Here is an 18196-nt window from a genome sequence, read left to right as displayed (position 1 = left end):
CATTGCCAGCAATGGAAAAAAAGTCACGATACGTCACAACACGTCACGTGACATTGTGAGTTTGAAATCCCTGCACTAAGCCATAGATAAAATACAAAATTTGAATTCTGAAACTGTGATGCAATGTAAATATGAAGTTGGTATGGAATTAAAACCTAGTTATTTTCAAGTGCGTTGTGAGAGAAAGTAACAATTACTGTTTGGTCTTCTATGTATGAGATCTTCTGCCTTGATCTAGCCCTAAAAGTCAAAACAGCCTCACTGGAAAAGCCATAGTGGCTGAGCTTCTTTTGGATAGCTGTTTCTCAAGACAATTTAGAACAATTAATCAGTGGAACAACTTGCCTCAAGAATTACTGGATGCTCCAACACTGGAAGTTTTTAAGAAGAGACTGGACAACCATTTGTTTGAAATGGTATAGGGTTTCCTGCCTGACCAGGGGTTAGACTAGAAGACCTCCAAGGTCCCTTCCAACTCTGTTATTCTTGTCAATCTTAGTCAGTTCACTGGAACTGGGATACAGTTTTAGTTAGTAGAGATATTTATCCAGAGATTGGATTCAGGCTTACTGACTCCTGCTTCCCATGGTCTCAACTCTAAAAGGGGTAGAGCTCTCTGCTCTTTTGCTGCCAGTTACTAACCTTTGGATTTTTACAGCCCAGATATAATAGCACTAATTACATAGTACAAATGATAGCACACTTAAGCTGGCTGCTGCACTTACCTGCAGTTTGCTTCCCATTGCCATATGCTGCTGTCCTCACCAGATGTGCCACCCTATACAAGTGCCATGATTCTCCTAATGTGCACTAGCATGAGGTCTATGAATTGCTAGGCTACCTTCCACTAAACCACTTCTGCATTTTCAAAGAAAGCCACAAAGCTAGGAGTGACCATATCTAGCAAACAAAAATGTAACTATATTTGCAGTGTTTAAAACAAAGTTGTATAAGTTATGCAATGCATACATTATCTTCTATAATGTGTGAATGGGGAAGTTGGAGAGGATGTTAATATAGTTTCAGCTTTCTAGGAAAATGAAGGGGACCTGTTACTATATTGCCACTAAAAGAGATTTCTTAAAGCAGTCTTGTTCGAATGGGACTCTGCAGATTCCATGAGAAATCACTAAAGGATGTGTTAGAGATTGTGACCAGGAAGTAGGGTGAAAATCATTTTTTTACACTATGCTAGGACTAACAGTGGTGCAATTTTTTCGCTGCCAACCTTACACCTTTTGTTATAACTATCACAAAACATGGATACCGGTAGTTTTGGTTACAATGTTCTTATTTTTTTGAGATTTTTAATCCAAGGATTCCCAGAGAGCTGAACATTATTTCAAGAATTCCTCCACGCTAAGGAGTTATGAAGGAATGCTGTAAACATATCCAGAGAGTCTATTTTATAATTGGGAAAAAAATTCCTAAATCCTATGTCTAAAATAATACAGTGAACTATTTTGTGGATGTAGCAAGCCATGAATTGCCGGATAAACAAGATTCTTTCAAAGCAGCTTTACCCAACTTGGAACTCTTTTAAGATGGACGACAACATTTATTGTCCTCAGCCAATAATACCATCTTGGCTGGAAATAAATGAAACTGAAGTCAATATATGTGTAAGGATGAATGTTTGGGGAAGGCTGTTTTAAAGCATGATGACAGAGCTGTAAGGAATTCTGCAGCTTAATACTATTACCATATTTGGCATTCCTTGTTCTGGACTTTATTATCTACAAACAGGAAGTGTCTGTTGCAACACTAAACATAAAGTTTAGAATTCAACTTTTGAAAGTTTACTGAATTCATACTTTGTAAAAGACCTGTTCAATTGTCATATGCATTTCACATGACTGAAGTTTCCCTGTAAAAAAGTAAGTGTCTTTTGCAGTTCCACCCACAGGATTCTGTTTTATGTGGGTTCATAACTAGCAAATTGTAAGATTAACGTCTATTTGAATAAGTTTTTATCTGGCCAGGAAAAGGAAATAAATTTTGTGACAGATTGCACTGGTCACTCTACTGAATGATCTGCATCATGACCTGGATGGGGGAAGCGTGACCTTCATAGTATTAGTAGTGGCTTTTGATATAGAATTGACTATCCTTTTTTATACAGTAATTTTATTAAACATTATATTTATTCCCTTTCCAGCACTGATATTGTGACCTAGTTTGGGTAATAAAATGTTTACAAGCTGAGAGAGCACCAAAAACCCTTCATGTTAACTCTGAGATACAAATATTCTTCTTTATTGACTATATAGTTAGTCTTATATTTTTGGAAATTTTCTTTTTCTTTTTTAGCATTGGTTTTAGGATTCAAAGGTGTTTAGATATATTTTTCTAATAAAAAATAAATAAAATAAAATAAAATAAAATAGATTGAATTTCTTTTCAGAACAAAATGCTACAATCAGAAATACAAATTAAAAAAAGCTGGGCATTGGCCTCTCACTATGACTTCCACTTACAAATCTAGGAGGATCTCTAAGTCCACAAACACTCTTAAGTCATGAAGCACCATCCTGATAGATAGAGCCTGCCCATCAAGGAGTAGCAGTGATGATTACAAAGGACCCCAAACTATCAACAGCAACTAAGATGTAACATTAAATTGTAGTCTGTTCTCTCCAATACAGACCAGGAACAAGTAGCAATAGCAACTTCCCAATATGTGGTGATGTACAATTGGGTATCATAAGTGTTGTGATGATACCCCACCCTGATAACCTCTTCCAGTTACTTTATATAAATGTTAAAAAGCAGGAGAGACAGGCCTTTATGCATACCACAGATCATGGGCACTGGGCTGGTCTCTCCTCCCCCACCTATATAGATTAAAGCTACCCACTAGGGTAGATATGGAACCCTTGCAAGACAACACCTGTTTTTCCTAATCTTCATAAGCAGTCCAAAAACATACCATAGGCCAACTTCCAAAGAAGAAAATGTGGACTGAAGATGGGTCTATGAAAAGCAGAATTGGTACCTGTGGCAGCATGAAGAGCCAGTGAGTAGACCAGCTCTTCTATTATTCCTCTCTAGGTAAGAAGAGGACTTGAGATCACCCACAAGTGTTCCAGATAGCTATTCTTGTGAGGAGACTGAAAGACAGTAGTCTCTGAAAGGTTTAGAGCTCTGGGAGATGAGGGAATAACCATCTTGTTGAAATCGTGATCAGCCCCTCTGAAAGGATACTAGGTTTATAAACTTCCATTTCTAATTACTTTCAGAAATTGCTTATTAATTGCTTTTCAACTATTGGGAATTCTTGTACTGTACTGAGAGGTCTAACAGCACTGGGTAAGTGTTCCTTCAATCCTTAACAAAAAAAACTTTTAACTATAAGTTATATAGCTTATTTTTTTAATAAACAGAAAAAGGATGATTAAAACTTTGATTTTAGAAGTTTATAAATGGACTAAGGGTCCAGATAAATTTGAAATAAGATTTTGGAATTAATTATAAAGAACCCTCCCCATGGGAAACTGCTTTTGTTTTGAATTTAAACAATCATTAAAGGGTAAGACTGTAAAAATTGAACACCAGAGGGTGTTCAAATAAAGGAGAAGAACACTCAAACTGAATGTACAATTATAGAATGAAGCAAAGTATTATAACATTGGGCAAACTGAAGGACATTTTTGAACAATGAATTCAGAAGTTAATATTAATAGTATCTGCCTCTAGCTGATGTCTTAATAAATAAAGAGGATATATACACAACAAATGAAGAAAGAGTGACCTGAGTCGTAATCCCTATATTGGGTTTAGAAAAAAGGCTTGTTAAAGGTTTGAATTTTTTTGCGAAAAGGGACAAAGAAAAAAAATGAAAAGAAATCAAGTTCTATGATATTGTTTGAAGGGACTAAAGATTAAGATTGTTAGAAATAAAAAGAATGTAAAGTTGATGTATTTGATCAAAATTAAAATAACTATGGTAACTCTTAATGAACTTTTGCTGACATCAGAACTGAAGTAATTTATTATTAATAATTAAATTAAATTATTATTAATAATTTATTAATTTGTTTACAGATAAGAGATAGAATATGGGAAGAGGGAATCATTTGTTGTATTTTAAGAGAAATAGATAAGTTGTTAAAATTGTTTATACTTGTGACAAATGTGGGCAATCACTTCTTTATAATTTTTTTACTACATTCTTATTTTTCTTTTTTCTACCTTTTCCCTTTTTTTTATACCTTCTATTATTTTCATTTATTCTAGTTTTTTTCAACTTGTATTAGTTTTCACTGTTGTAATTATAATATTTAATAAAATTACTGTATAAAAAGGATATCATAGTCAATTGTATATCAAAAGCCACTACTAATACTAGGAATGTCACACTTCCCCATCCAGCCCATAATCCAGGTCATGCAGTAGTGCAATCTGTCACAAAATCAGGCCTTAATCCTGCCAGAAAAGGGTCCAGATAATCCATTTTTAGAGTGTTGCGAAGTTGATCCATGCAAAATCTAAAATGGAGGTTCATTAAAACTTCCTGTGATGGGCAATGATACAATCCACTTCAGAGTATGGCATAGGATGTTCAACACTCTAAAAACTAGAAAGGAGGATGTTGGATACTTGGAGTGGAATGAAAAGGAAGACTCATCTTGCAAAAGATTTCTCTCATGTTAATGTAATAAAACCATATTTTTACTACTCTGAAAGTTATGCTTCTTTTGGATGTTGTAGATTTCTTTTAGGAAGGTAATACTATCATTATTACCTTCTGTCATTGTATAATGGCTTTTCTTTTGCCATCTCCCTTCCAAATCTTTGGCTTAGATAGGTTTATTTTCAGTGTCACGGTTTCTTGGGGATTAAGTACCAAAATAAATAGAAGAATAGGAAGATAAGAGAAAAGGGTCAGGCTTTATTGCCATTACTTTCTCTTTAAGTTTGAAAAAAAAATAAGTTCACACTGTATTATGTAACATATTGTGCTAATTTGCTCTGTCTTGGGGGTCTTTTTCGGATTGCGTCCAAGAAACATCTGTTCCCATAGAAGCAACATTGCTTTAATCACCTTTCTTATTCATTACTTTGTAATAAAAATAGTACTGGCGTATTTAGCTCCTTAAAACTGTGGTATTTGCTAACTATAATTACAGAATTATTGAAAAAATAGGTTGTATCAATAAAAATAGACTTTTTGTTCCTATGTGGATGGACTTATAATTTTGATAGAGTGATTGTTTGCTGATACGGTACAAATGAGTACCACTGACTAGGACACAATAGATTAAGAAAGCTTGGTTTAGCTGAACAGTAGCACTTAAAAGCAGTAGCATACATAACATATTAAAAAGGAGACCCTCTATGTCCTGAAGTGGATATGACCGGAATGCATCTGCATCTGTAGATAACCAGTGAAAGCTTGCTAATATATTGGTTCTTAGGTATTTCTATCTAGTATCCTACAAAACGTGAATTATTTTCCTGAGGTCATTTAGTCTCCCATCTTTTCAATTAAACTTCTTAATGTTAAAATTTATTTTCCACTTCTCTCCTCCAGTCCAAAAGGTGGTAGCTCAGTAAGCTATAGCTTACATTAAGTCTATTGTGGGGTCTCATCATGGGCTATATAAAACTAGTTGAGAAAGAGCCTTAACTTACAATTCTAGGTTTTATAGAGTTCAAATAATATCTACTATTAAACAAGGAAATTTAGTACCAAATCTGAGTGTTTGTTTTCTAGAATCATAGTTATACTTCACTAATCAGTAATCTACTAAGCAATTCCTTACCTTTTGTATCTGTTTCCAATTGCTCTAGATGTGTCCTGTTAAAATATATTTAAAACACATAATTAAGTATCTAATATTTATAACTGCTGATTTATAATTATTGTATAACTTAAAACAATTGGCGATATGTGCCTTATATGTCTCAGAATACCATTCTTTGGTCAATATAAACATCCAGTAATGACCACTTACAGTGAGATACTGCTTCAAAATCATGAAGGTTTTTACAAAATGATCCAATACACTTTGGCCCACAGAGCGCAAGGGAAATTTTAAAATTCTGCCGAGAATTGTTTCTAGAACAATTCCATAGACAGAGTTTACATACTAGAAATATAAAGAGCAATGAACAGAAATTATTCTGAGGCTTAACTCTAGAGCAGCATCTTTGAAATAGTGGTATTAATGAGAAATTATATTGTATAAAGGAAGAAGGGAATAAATATAACTTATTGTTGTTCATTTATATTCCAGATTTGCCTTGAATTGAACTCAAAGCAACTTATAAAAATATCCCAAAGTGAAAGATATAGATAGGCACAAGATATATGACATTTAAATATATCATATAATAATAAGACATATTTGTAGCTTGGGTTTTAGATTTTGGCTGTAGTTTGTTCTCCAAGCTTGTTTTAATATAATTCCTGAACGTTTCATTACTAAACTAGGTAACATCATCAGCCCATATAACTCTGAAATAATAGGAAATAAAAACCAATCAGCTGCTCGGAATTCAAATATAGCTCCAAACAACTGACCACACTGGCACACAAGACGCTTATGAGCTAAAGAGAATAGGACAAGAGAATCCTCTGCAAATCATTATTTATGAAAAGACTCACTTAACAACTGTCTTGCTTAGCCAAAGAAATTTTGGGCTCAATTATGTCATATCTTGAGGACTACTTATATTAACAGATAGCAACTCTGAGATAACCAATTCAAAGGCAAAATATTGTATACTATCAATAAGGGAATGCTCTAGTAAGGTGGTTGTTGTGGGTTATAACAGTTAACTAATTTTTATTTATGTGAATTTTAATCACTTGAATTTAATTAACATAATCAGAATATTCACAGACTGCACTAATAAATGTAATACTTAAATCCTAGTCTACAACCACAATAACATTTGATTTTTTATCGTTTCTATCAGAAAGTAGTTACATGTTGGTGTATCTATGCATTATTTTCACCCCTACTTATATTTCAGCCTTAACATCTCTTTCAGTTGGAAAAGTGATCTAATCCTTAAAGAATCTGCTTATTGGACATAGTATACTCCAAAAGTGATGCTAGGTACTCTTGATTCATCCTATAACTCTCAGAGTGCTATGCCATTTTATCTTATCCTTCATGATAGTACACAAATGCTTCTTTGGGTTTTCACAAAGAGCTGTTATAAATTAATCCAGAAGGAAGAGGCAATAGCCAAAGTTATGAGGACAAAATAAATACAAGTTGTAATAAGATTTCTGTATCATATTATAATAATAATAATAAAGTTGGAAGGGACCTTGGAGGTCATCTGGTCCAACCCCCTGCTCAGGCAGGAAACCCTATACCATTTCAAACAAATGGCTGTCCAGTCTCTTCTTAAAACTTCCAGTGTTGGAGCATTCACCACCTCTGGAGGCAGGTTGTTCCACTGGTTAATTGTTCTAACTGTCAGGAAATTTCTCCTTAGTTCTAGGTTGATTCTCTCCTTGATTAGTTTCCATCCGTTGCTTCTTGTCCTGCCTTCAGGCGCCTTGGAAAATAGCTTCACTCCCTCTTCTTTGTGGCAACCCCTGAGATACTGGAACACTGCTATCATGTCCCCCCTCATCCTTCTCTTCATTAAACTAGACATACCCAATTCCAGCAGCCGTTCCTTATATACTTTAGCCTCCAGTCCCCTAATCATCTTTGTTGCTCTTCTCTGTACTCTTTCTAAAGTCTCAACATCTTTTCTACATTGTGGTGACCAAAACTGGATGCAGTATTCCAAGTGTGGCCTTACCAAGGCATTGTAAAGTGGTATTAATACTTCACGTGATCTTGATTCTATCCCTCTGTTAATGCAGCCTAGCACTGTGTTGGCCTTTTTGGCAGCTGCAGCACACTGCTGGCTCATATTTAAGTGATTGTCCACTAGGATTCCGAGGTCCCTCTCACAGTTACTACTATTGAGCAAGGTACCCCTTATACTATACCTGTTTTTCTTGCCTAAATGTAGAACCTTACTTTTTTCACCATTGAATTTCATTTTGTTAGATAGCGCCCAGTGTTCAAGTCTGTCCAGATCCTCCTGTATCTTAAGCCTGTCTTCTGGAGTGTTGGCTATTCCTGCCAGCTTGGTGTCACCTGCAAATTTGATGATTTCCCCATCTATCCCCCAATGTAACATTGGCACTAAAATCTGTCAAAATAAGAGTTAAAGATATTTGTAGATATGTATTATAACATCTCACCTGTAATATATATGAAGCATTTGGATCCGAAATAGTAGATTCATTTTGTATTGTATTTTGTTGTGTGATTGCATCTTCTCTTTTACGTTCTTTTTGTCCTGCTTCATCATCATCATATTCATCCAAACTCTAAAATAAAACAAATCAATGTTTTCCAACTTGCACATTAAATCTGAAGTACTACATTTCAGCAGACTTTGGATATTGCAAAATTTATCTATACACTATATGGCCTTTTGGGTGTTAACAGTTACCATTTGCCCACATTAAGCTGCGTATAATGAATGTATTGGTCTAAAGACTGCCAAATACTTGCTTGGTTAAATGCAATATAATATTTCAAAGGTAAACTCTATCTAGGTATGTGATTGAGATTCAATGGAAGAAAGGTTCTGAGGATAAGTTTTAAAAGAAAGGAATAGATCAATTGCAGACATTATAGAACCTTTTAATTAAAATTCCGATAATTAATTTTAAAAATTGTAAATTGTAATTATACACTACTAAAACTCTACTGTTTGTAATCTTCGATAAGCCCAAATGGTCCATCATGGTGCAAAAGCTTTTGAACAAGATTCCTCAAATCTAACTTAAAGAATGCATACAAAATCTTGTAACCATTATTCCTACGTAATTGAAATTTCAAGGGTCTTCACAATAGTGTATTTGCAAAGTTGTGGCCACTGCAGCATCATTGTAGTAAGCCATAGTTATATGACTGTGATTTCCAAAGCTCTCTGCCAGCTTCCCACAAGCAAAGTCAATGGGCAAATCAGCAAGAAGTCGGAGGCTTTCCATAGAAGGTTGATGGTTTCAAAAGGTCAATAAAAAAGTCAGACTCCATAATTAGGAATGGTAGTACTGAGGGATTGGGAATATATACCACCTGTTCATCACGGCATGGCATGGCATTCTTTTATACTATGTCCAATAAGCAGATTCTTTAAGGATTAGATCACTTTTCCAACTGAAAGAGATGTTAAGGCTGAAATATAAGTAGGGGTGAAAATAATGCATAGATACACCAACATGTAACTACTTTCTGATAGAAACGATAAAAAATCAAATGTTATTGTGGTTGTAGACTAGGATTTAAGTATTACATTTATTAGTGCAGTCTGTGAATGTCTTCCATAGTCTATATTACTCTATTTTTAAAGTTTTTAATAAAAATTATATATAAATGTTATAGGTATGGGAGTAATTAAATCAATACAGGGTCCAATTTGACTCGGTCACTAGGACCAAAGGTTTATTCTTCCAAGCTTTTGGGCTTATACTGGAGCCCATCATCAGGGAATTTCTCTCTCTCCAGAATATGTGCACTGGACTCTATACATATGGTTACTGGTTTTGTGTAGTTCTTAGTTGTTAACTGGGTGTTGATGGCTGGCTATCAAGTTGTTAATGTGATTTCTTTGTGTTGCTATGCCCGCGGTGCCTAAGTACCCGATAGGCTGGTGTTTTCCAGGCTTCAATCATTTTTATGGCTACTTTTGTTCTTGCTCAGCCAATAATCATAGCAGCTGGAGAATTGAAAGTATGGCTTTATTCATTTCAATGTGAGGCTACTAATGAGTTCAGATCTCATCTAACTGCTCACTCATGCTCTTGCAATCTGGTAATTAGCCTCCTCCCCATCCGTCCCACATAGTGGCAGGGGCAATCCATGCAGGGAATCTGGTAAATTACATTTGAAGTTTCTTCCACCACCAAACGATCTTTGTAGTGCACGATTTGTCCTCGTACAGTAGAAAGAAGTTGGCCATATACTTAAATATTAGAACGTCTGAAATTAGCTAATTAACTTGAGAAATAAGTAAATAACATTTGGCTATAGTTTCTCATACTAGACAAAACACAGATTTTAAATCAGAAGTATGTGAATTACATGGAAAGAGACTGTCATGTACCTTAATCAATACCAGGTGATCACTGAGCTGCCTTATGGCAGAGAAGGAATAAATTTTAAATACAAGTATTCATACAGGTCAATTTCGCTTAACAACTGACTTGTTTAGCAGCTGTTTGAAGTTAAAATGGTGCTGAAAAAAAAAACTTTATAAGCAGTCGTCACATTTGTGACCATTACAGCCTCCTTGTAGTTAAATGATCAACATTAGGGTGCTTCACTACAGTGAAGTATTTACAACTGTTGCAGCCTCCTGAAGTCATCCAATCATCATTTGCACACTTCACAACCAGTTTCGAACAAGCAGAGTCTATGGAGAAGCTGGCAGAAAATTCATGGTCATGTGATGTTTTGCTTAATGATCCATGTTGGCTTGCCTAATGACCAAATGAGATGACGTCATAAGTCCATTGGAATCATGTGATGTTTCACTTAGCAACTGCATCACTTACTGAAGGAGTTGTCAGTCCCAACTGCAGTTGGTAAACGAGAACTAACTGTATTTGTGTGTGCTATCTGCACCCCAAATCAGTGCACAGGTAGCAATGTGGTCCAAGACTTTGGTCACGTGCCAATTCCAGATTGCAGCCAAGCCTCCAGCCAAACTGTCCTCTAGATTCTTAGCGAAAACCTGAAGTTTCCTCTGGAATCCAAATGAGTCCATCCATTATCTGCAACTCCTCTTGGATTTGAGGCTCCTCATTAAAAAGCCTGTGGCAGCTGTGGCCAGCAAGTATATTGCACAACTCCATCTAGTGTACAATTGTGCTCATTCGTGGTCCAGAAATCAACATTCACAGTCATTCATGTGTTAATCATTTTTTGACTGGACTATTACAATGCTGCCAAGAACTTTATATATTTTCCAATTTGGGGGGTGGGGGGTGGGAGGGAGGGCTAGGTGTAATATGGACAATTTTGTTCCCCTGATATTATGGTGTCTTCAAGTCCTATAGTTTGTTTCCGTATCAGCAAACCGACACATATATAACAGCTTACTTGAGGGAAACTAAACTAGACGTCATAAACCTTTTTTAAGAAATGGGTTGCACAGTATTGGTAATGCTATAAGACAGGGATGTCAAACTCAATTTCATTGAGGGCCGCATCAGCATTGCGGTGGCCCTTGGGGGTCAAGGTGGGTGCAGCCAGGGTGGGTGCAGCCTACTGGATGGGCGTGGATGGAGTGGGTGTGGCCTACTGGGTGGGAATGGCCAGCTCTACATTGTTCGCGTTAAGGGTGCCTATGGGGGCCTGGGCAGGAATGGGACAGATCTGAGGGTCTCTGGCAGAAGGGGGTGGGACCAGGGCAAATGCCAAGGCATGGTCCACTGGAGGAGCCTCACTGTTCCTCTCAGGCCATGCGGGGGGGGGGGGGGCTGGATGGTGGTGTGGGCTTCCCGGAGCCCTGGACAGCAGAGGTCAAACGCCCAACCTAGCCCTCATGGCACCAAGCCCAGCCCCACTTCCCCAGCTGCACTTATCTCCTCCTCAAGGCTGCTGCTGCTGTGCTTGCTCTCCTTAGCCTGGTTGCTCATGATGCGTACGAGGGAAAAGTCAGAGTGAGGCCCATTCCCTCTCCATGGGAGTAGACCCAGCTTTGTATCCAAAGCTTCCTTAGCAATAGGATGAGAGACCCCCAGGATAGGCCAGGAGGAGGGGGCAAGGGGATGGTGAAAGGGCAGCAGGGTAGGACTAAGGCAGGAGTTCCCTCAGACCTTCCCTCTCCTTCCTTCCTTCCTTCCTTCCTTCCTTCCTTCCTTCCTTCCTTCCTTCCTAAGTACAGAGTGGTGGGAAAATATTTGAGATGAGGGAGGGAGAAAAACAGGCAAAAAATGCAGCTGGGGAGGTGTCACCCTTCGTGAGGAATGAAGAAATGCACCATTACCTGGAAGTAGCCCTCATCTACTTCACCTATCTGGCTTGGTGGGCTCTGAGAGAGGGGATGCCATGAGCAGCATGAGAGTCAATGTTACCTGCACAATGCTGCCCAGCCCCCAGCCTGCCCGGTCTCGGCAGGCAGCGGGACGCTCTCCTCACAGCGCCGAGAGGTTGAGCCGGGTGGTGTGAAGCTCGTCAACTTTGCTGCCTGCTGAAACTGGGCAGACTGGGGGCTAGGCAGCATTGCACTTCTCATCAGTTTTGCGCCACCCGGCTCAACTCTTGGCGCTATGAGGAGAGTGCCCCACTGCCTGCTGAAACCGGGCAGGCTGGGAGCTGGGCCGCATCGTGCTTCTTTTTGGATTCGTGCCGTCCAGCTCAGCCTTTTGGCACTGTGAGAGCGCCCCGCTGCCTGCCAAAACCCCTCCCCCGGAGCCCATCAAGCCAGATAGGTGAAATAGGCAAGGGCCATTTGCTGGCCACTCCAGGCGATGGTGCATTTCTTCATTCCTCACAACGGGTGACACCTCCCCAGCATGCACCCAGGGGGCAGGGCCAACGCGGCAGGGGCTGGTTCCTCGCTGTTTCCAGATGGCCTTGTGGAGCTAAGACTGAATGCATTTCAGCATAGATGGCCACCACAAAATTGTACATTGGCTCCTGGCCGGCTTGGGCCAGGGCCAAGACAGAGGGGGCTGTTCCCTCACTGTTTCCAGAATGGTTTCATGGGCCATGTGAAACCACTTCGCGGGCCGCATCCGGCCCCCAGGCTTGTGTTTGACATGTCTGCTGTAAGAAATAAATATTGAAGTAAAAACATAACTGAAGCTTTACAGCAGGAGTCACCAATCCCTGAGCCACAGCGTACAACTGGGCTACAGCTTGTCCAAAACCGGGCCACAGGAGAAATGGGGAAGCATACGCGCATGAAGCTCCATTCACGTGAGCAAGCACACGGGCATGAAGCTCCATTCACGTGAGCAGCGGACAAGAAGCTCCACTCATGCAAGGTTTGCACAAATGGAACTTACAGTGCTGATTCCCATGCTAAACTCATTCCTAAACTGGTTTTGATCAGCAAGCTCTTCTCAAATGTGTCCAATTATTTCAAGTTGTTTACTTTTGCTAAGAACTAATACTAATGCATACTTCTATGAATTTTTGTTTATATTAAATAATTATGAAAATATTAAATTGATTCATATGTTAATCCATACAGATTTTTCAGCAGCTGTTTCTCCAAACAATAATAAGTAGCCAAAGTTATATAAAACAATATATTATATTTCTGATTTCATACTGGTTTTCTTGACTGCAATAAATGTTCTAGTACTACATTTCTGGGTTGACTCAAACTGATGACATCTGATGGAAAACATTAGCAAAATTATGATACCAAAGAGCATTCAGAACCAAATTTCCTATTATTGCTTTTTAATCAGTTACTTTTCATTTTTCTTTCCTACATATTTTACACAAGATATTTCTGACTGATCTCCAAGATAAAAGAGCTTGCGGCTTAAGGTAGCTTACTAAAAGATTATCATTTATATTGCTGTCTGTATATAAAAAGATAAGACAAGTTCAATATCTATTGTCTTCATGGACACAAACTATTTTTTTTTGTAGGAGCAACACTGAAATGGTTTTCTATTGATTTATTCCTCCAATCACTTTCCAGTCTTAGAAAGCTTCAAGCTTACAGCCTTGTTATTTTCTGTAGGTTTCTCATTGAAGCACTAAGCAGGCCCAACCCAGCTTAGTTTCTGAGCTCAGATAAAGTTGGCAAAGTGTAGCTACCTGCTCTCTGATATAATATAGCTAAATTTCAAGAGATTAACTCTATTTCTATATACTGCAGACAAAATAATATGGATTCAACTATTGAGTCCAAGGTTCAATAGTTATAGCACCTTTATAGCACCCTCACCTCTGCAAAAACGCATGGTTAATGCAAATCATTACTACTACAAAAGCACCGCAGTAATTAAAACTATAACAGCATTGTCACATATTCCATAGTAAGTGCAATCACATTTTTCTGTCCAGAATATTAAAATGCGTGCTTAAATTTTCCAAGTGTATGGAATATACTGAAATAATTTTTCTTAGAAGAAAGACAGCTGAACCAGCATCTGAGGGTGAAAAGGAATGTTTTCACAGGCATAGTTAGTAAATACCACTGGTCTTAACAGACATTCTTCCTTAAATGGAAGCTAATACTGACTAAGCTAAAAAAATATTTTCCTACAATAGATGTTGCAATCCAGTTATTAACCTTTGCAACACCTTCAACCAGAATACATGAAATCTGTATACTTTATAATTAAAAAAATATTTTTCATTTCATACTTTGAAATATTCTGTTTCATTTTTCATTTCTATATGACAAAGAAAAGCAATGGTTTTGTTATACATATTTAAATGTTATCATGGCAAAAACAGTGCATAAATGGATTTACATACGCACCAATCTTACATTCCTATATGTATAGCTATAAGTATACACACAATCCTTTAAACATAACACCTCTAAATGTTAAGAGCATTTTCAAAGGATTGGAAATGAAAATTTAGAATGCTAAAACCAGCATTAATATACATAATCCAGCTGCCTTTTAGCATTAGACTATTTTAGGATAGCCATGTAATTCAAACCAATAAGAGAAGAAGGAGAGAAAAGACAGAGGTTTCTGAAACAAGTCTTATTGTTAATGTTTTATATTTTTACATTTTTGCTTGAAAGTGCCTTGTGACCCTCTGTTGCTGGGAGGTTCTTTAATCTAGGAGTGGCTTATAGGTCAGTTAGATGGGGAGGGAATCTGCTATACTTTCCAATATACTATCAAAAAACCTGCCCCATTTAATGGATTGGATTATGAAATTTGCATATAAGGTAGTGTAGGGCAGAGGTCCCCAACCTTTTGGGCACCAGGGACAAGTTTTGTAGAAAGAGGTTTTATCGCGGACAGGAGGGGCTGTGGTTTTGCGTGCTGTCTGCATCCTGCCAATGGGGCTTTGCTTGTTTGCACGGACCGGTTTCTGGCATGTGCGGACCGGTGCTGGTCCATGGACCAGAGGTTGGGGACCCCTGGTATAGGGGAAATTTAAGCAAAGAGGCAATCAAGAAACAGGTTTTCCTTCTCCATTTTACTGGGAGAAGCTTCAAAAAGCCTCTCATTAATGATCTCCAGCACCAAGTACAGTTTGTTGCTTTGTATTTCTTTACTGCACTACCAGTGACAAATGGATTAAAATTTAATTGAAAGAATCTGGCAAACATTATTATCTGAGGTTAGTTATAATGGAAATTAACATAGAATCTCCCTAGATTTGCAAGTTCTATCTTGCTAGGTGAAGCAGAAAGAAAAATGGAAATGTCTGCTTCCACTTTAGATTAAGTATAATTTAACATGTCAACAAAACCAGAAAGTGTTGCTCATCTTAAATACTGTTAGACAAGAAAGGCCAGACTCAACACCAATATTTAAATCCTTGACTTACAACCACAACTAGCACCAGAATTGCCATTATTAAGTTGATGCAGTCATAAAGAGAGATATCACATAATCACATTGACTTAACGATGGCAATCCTGGCATTTCCCACTGCATTCAGGAGCAAACAAATTTTTGCTGGCAGTTAGCTGATGGGCCAAGCTGGGGATCCATGTGGGGCTGGGGAGAGAAGGTAGCTGAAAAAATGAATGCTTGCTGGCGCTTGCTAGGACAGCTGAGATTTCTTAGGGCACAGCAAGTAAGCCCAGAGCCGCAGTTCTGGGTCTGTTTGGAACCCCACAAGGCAGGTTAACAAGCAGTAAAAGGGCATAAATGGGGAGGGAGAGATAGGTGGGTGTGTGGGAGTTGGAATGTCTCTGTAAATTAAGAATGAGCAGGCTGCCAAAGGCCTGGATTTTAATCATGATTGTAAGGATGCTACAATAGACATAACTTTGGGTGCAGGTTGTAAGTCCATTTTTTTAGCACCATCATAACGTTGAATGGTCACTGAATGAATTAAGAACTATCGGTAATTTAACCAAAAATTCAAATAAAGGTAACAAGTCTAGGTAGAAGCTTTGTAACTTTCTATTTTTGTAATTTTCAGTTGTCTTTTAGAAGCAAATCCCTACATGGTGATTTACTTCATATAAATATGTAACAGAAAGTCATGTTCATTTTTAAATATTCAATGGAATTATGCTGGGAGAACAAACACCACAGTCCTGGACAAGAGCCTTTATATCTTTGATACCAAAGGATGATAAAGAAATTTTGGAACTTAAAGATTATAGACCTATCTCTTTGTTGAATGTGGATTATAAAATTTTTGCAAAAATTCTGGCTAATAGACTGATGCAGATATTGCAACATTATATACATGANTGGCCACCAACTTGAAGTATATTAAACATAATACATTTGCTAATGCAAATAAACCGGGGAGATGGTTGGCCTACCAAATACGTAAGAGGCAGAAAGCTAGACTTATATCTAAAGTTTTGGTCAAGGACCGTGAGATTTATCAACAAGAAATGATTAAAAAGGCATTTACTGAATTTTATTCGCATTTATATTCTTCAGAAACTATAAATAGTGAAGATATTGACAAATATCTACAATCTTCATCTATATATAAACTCACATTGGAGCAACAGAAACTTATGAATGAAGAGATTACTACAGACGAAATTTTAAATGCAATTAAACAATTGAAAGCTGGTAAAGCCCCTGGAACTGATGGCTTGACAGCAATTTATTATAAGTCATTGTCAGCTGTGATGCTACATCCTTTAAAAATCTTATTCAATGGAATTATGCTGGGAGAACAAACACCACAGTCTTGGACAAGAGCTTTTATATCTTTGATACCAAAGGATGATAAAGAAATTTTGGAACTTAAAGACTACAGACCTATCTCTTTGTTGAATGTGGATTATAAAATTTTTGCAAAAATTCTGGCTAATAGACTGATGCAGAAATTGCAACATTATATACATGATGATCAAACTGGTTTCATATCTGGAAGATACATGAAGAACAATATTAGGCAAATTGTAAATTTACTGGAATATTTGGACAAGAATAATCAAATATCTTCGGCTTTTATTTTTCTTGATGCGGAGAAGGCCTTTGATAAATTGGAATGGCAGTTTCTAAATAAAATGTTGGATTATATGAACTTTGGAGATCAATTTAAAACAGCTATAAAGGCGATATATCAAAAACAGGGTGCTCAAATAATTATTAATGGAGACCTGACAGAGCTTATAGATATACAAAAAGGTACCAGACAAGGTTGTCCACTTTCTCCTTTACTATTTGTATTGTCACTGGAAATTTTATTGTCCAGAATTAGAGAATTTTCAATGATTAAAGGCCTAAAGATTTCTGCTAAAGAATATAAACTTAAAGCTTTTGCGGATGATTTAGTTTTTACATTGTCTCAACCAATTGAGTCATTGGAATCTTTGTTGCAAGAGTTGCATCAATATGGCAAGGCGGCTGGACTTAGAATTAATGTCAATAAAACTAAAATTCTTACAAAGAATATGATGGCTAAAGATAAAAATCAACTTATGCAAATATCAGGATTTGAAGTGGTTAATAAAGTTAAGTACTTGGGAATTTTCCTGTCCTGCTCTAACATGAAACTTTATCAGAATAACTACGAAAGACTATGGAAATCAGTACAAAAAGACTTATTATGCTGGAAAAAACTTCAGTTTTCTTTGCTGGGTCGTATTGCGGCCATCAAAATGAACATTTTACCTAAGTTTCTTTTTCTATTTCAGATGTTACCTATTTTAAAAAATGAATTGAACTTGAAAGAATGGCAGAGAGACTTGAATCGCTTCATCTGGGAGGGCAAGAAAGCGAGAGTTAAATTCAAGATTATTCAAGATGTTAGAGAACGTGGAGGACTTAAAGTTCCAAATTTGATACTTTATTATGATTCTTGTGCATTAACATGGATGACGGATTGGATTAATTTGTCTAACAAGAGGATATTGAATGTTGAAGGATGGGACTTGTACTTTGGATGGCACGCCTACCTTTTTATGCAGAAAAAGATTGATAAAACTTTTAGAAATCATACAATAAGGGTTGCACTGTTAAGAGTTTGGCAAAAGTACTTTTTTAAGTTTGATGTTAAACTTCCAATTTGGGTGATACCATCAC

At 37.2% G+C, this 18196-nt stretch overlaps 1 protein-coding gene across 1 annotated transcript in view; it reads right to left on the bottom strand.

Moving 5' to 3' along the window:
- PAWR (pro-apoptotic WT1 regulator) overlaps positions 1-18196 on the bottom strand; it is a 45144-nt gene that overhangs the window by 9656 nt on the left and 17292 nt on the right. The window contains exons 2-3 of the mRNA XM_015812043.1: positions 8222-8350; positions 5766-5800 (exon numbers count right to left, since the gene is read on the bottom strand). Coding sequence (XP_015667529.1) covers positions 5766-5800; positions 8222-8350 — 164 coding nt within the window. The remainder of the gene's footprint in view (positions 1-5765; positions 5801-8221; positions 8351-18196) is intronic.

Source organism: Protobothrops mucrosquamatus, unplaced genomic scaffold (assembly GCF_001527695.2).
Source record: "Protobothrops mucrosquamatus isolate PMUCROS unplaced genomic scaffold, P.Mucros_1.0 scaffold63, whole genome shotgun sequence".
NCBI classification, from domain to species: Eukaryota; Metazoa; Chordata; class Lepidosauria; order Squamata; family Viperidae; genus Protobothrops; species Protobothrops mucrosquamatus.
The sequence above is the reverse complement of the archived record's forward strand: the minus strand, read 5'-3'. Positions and strand labels throughout refer to the sequence as shown.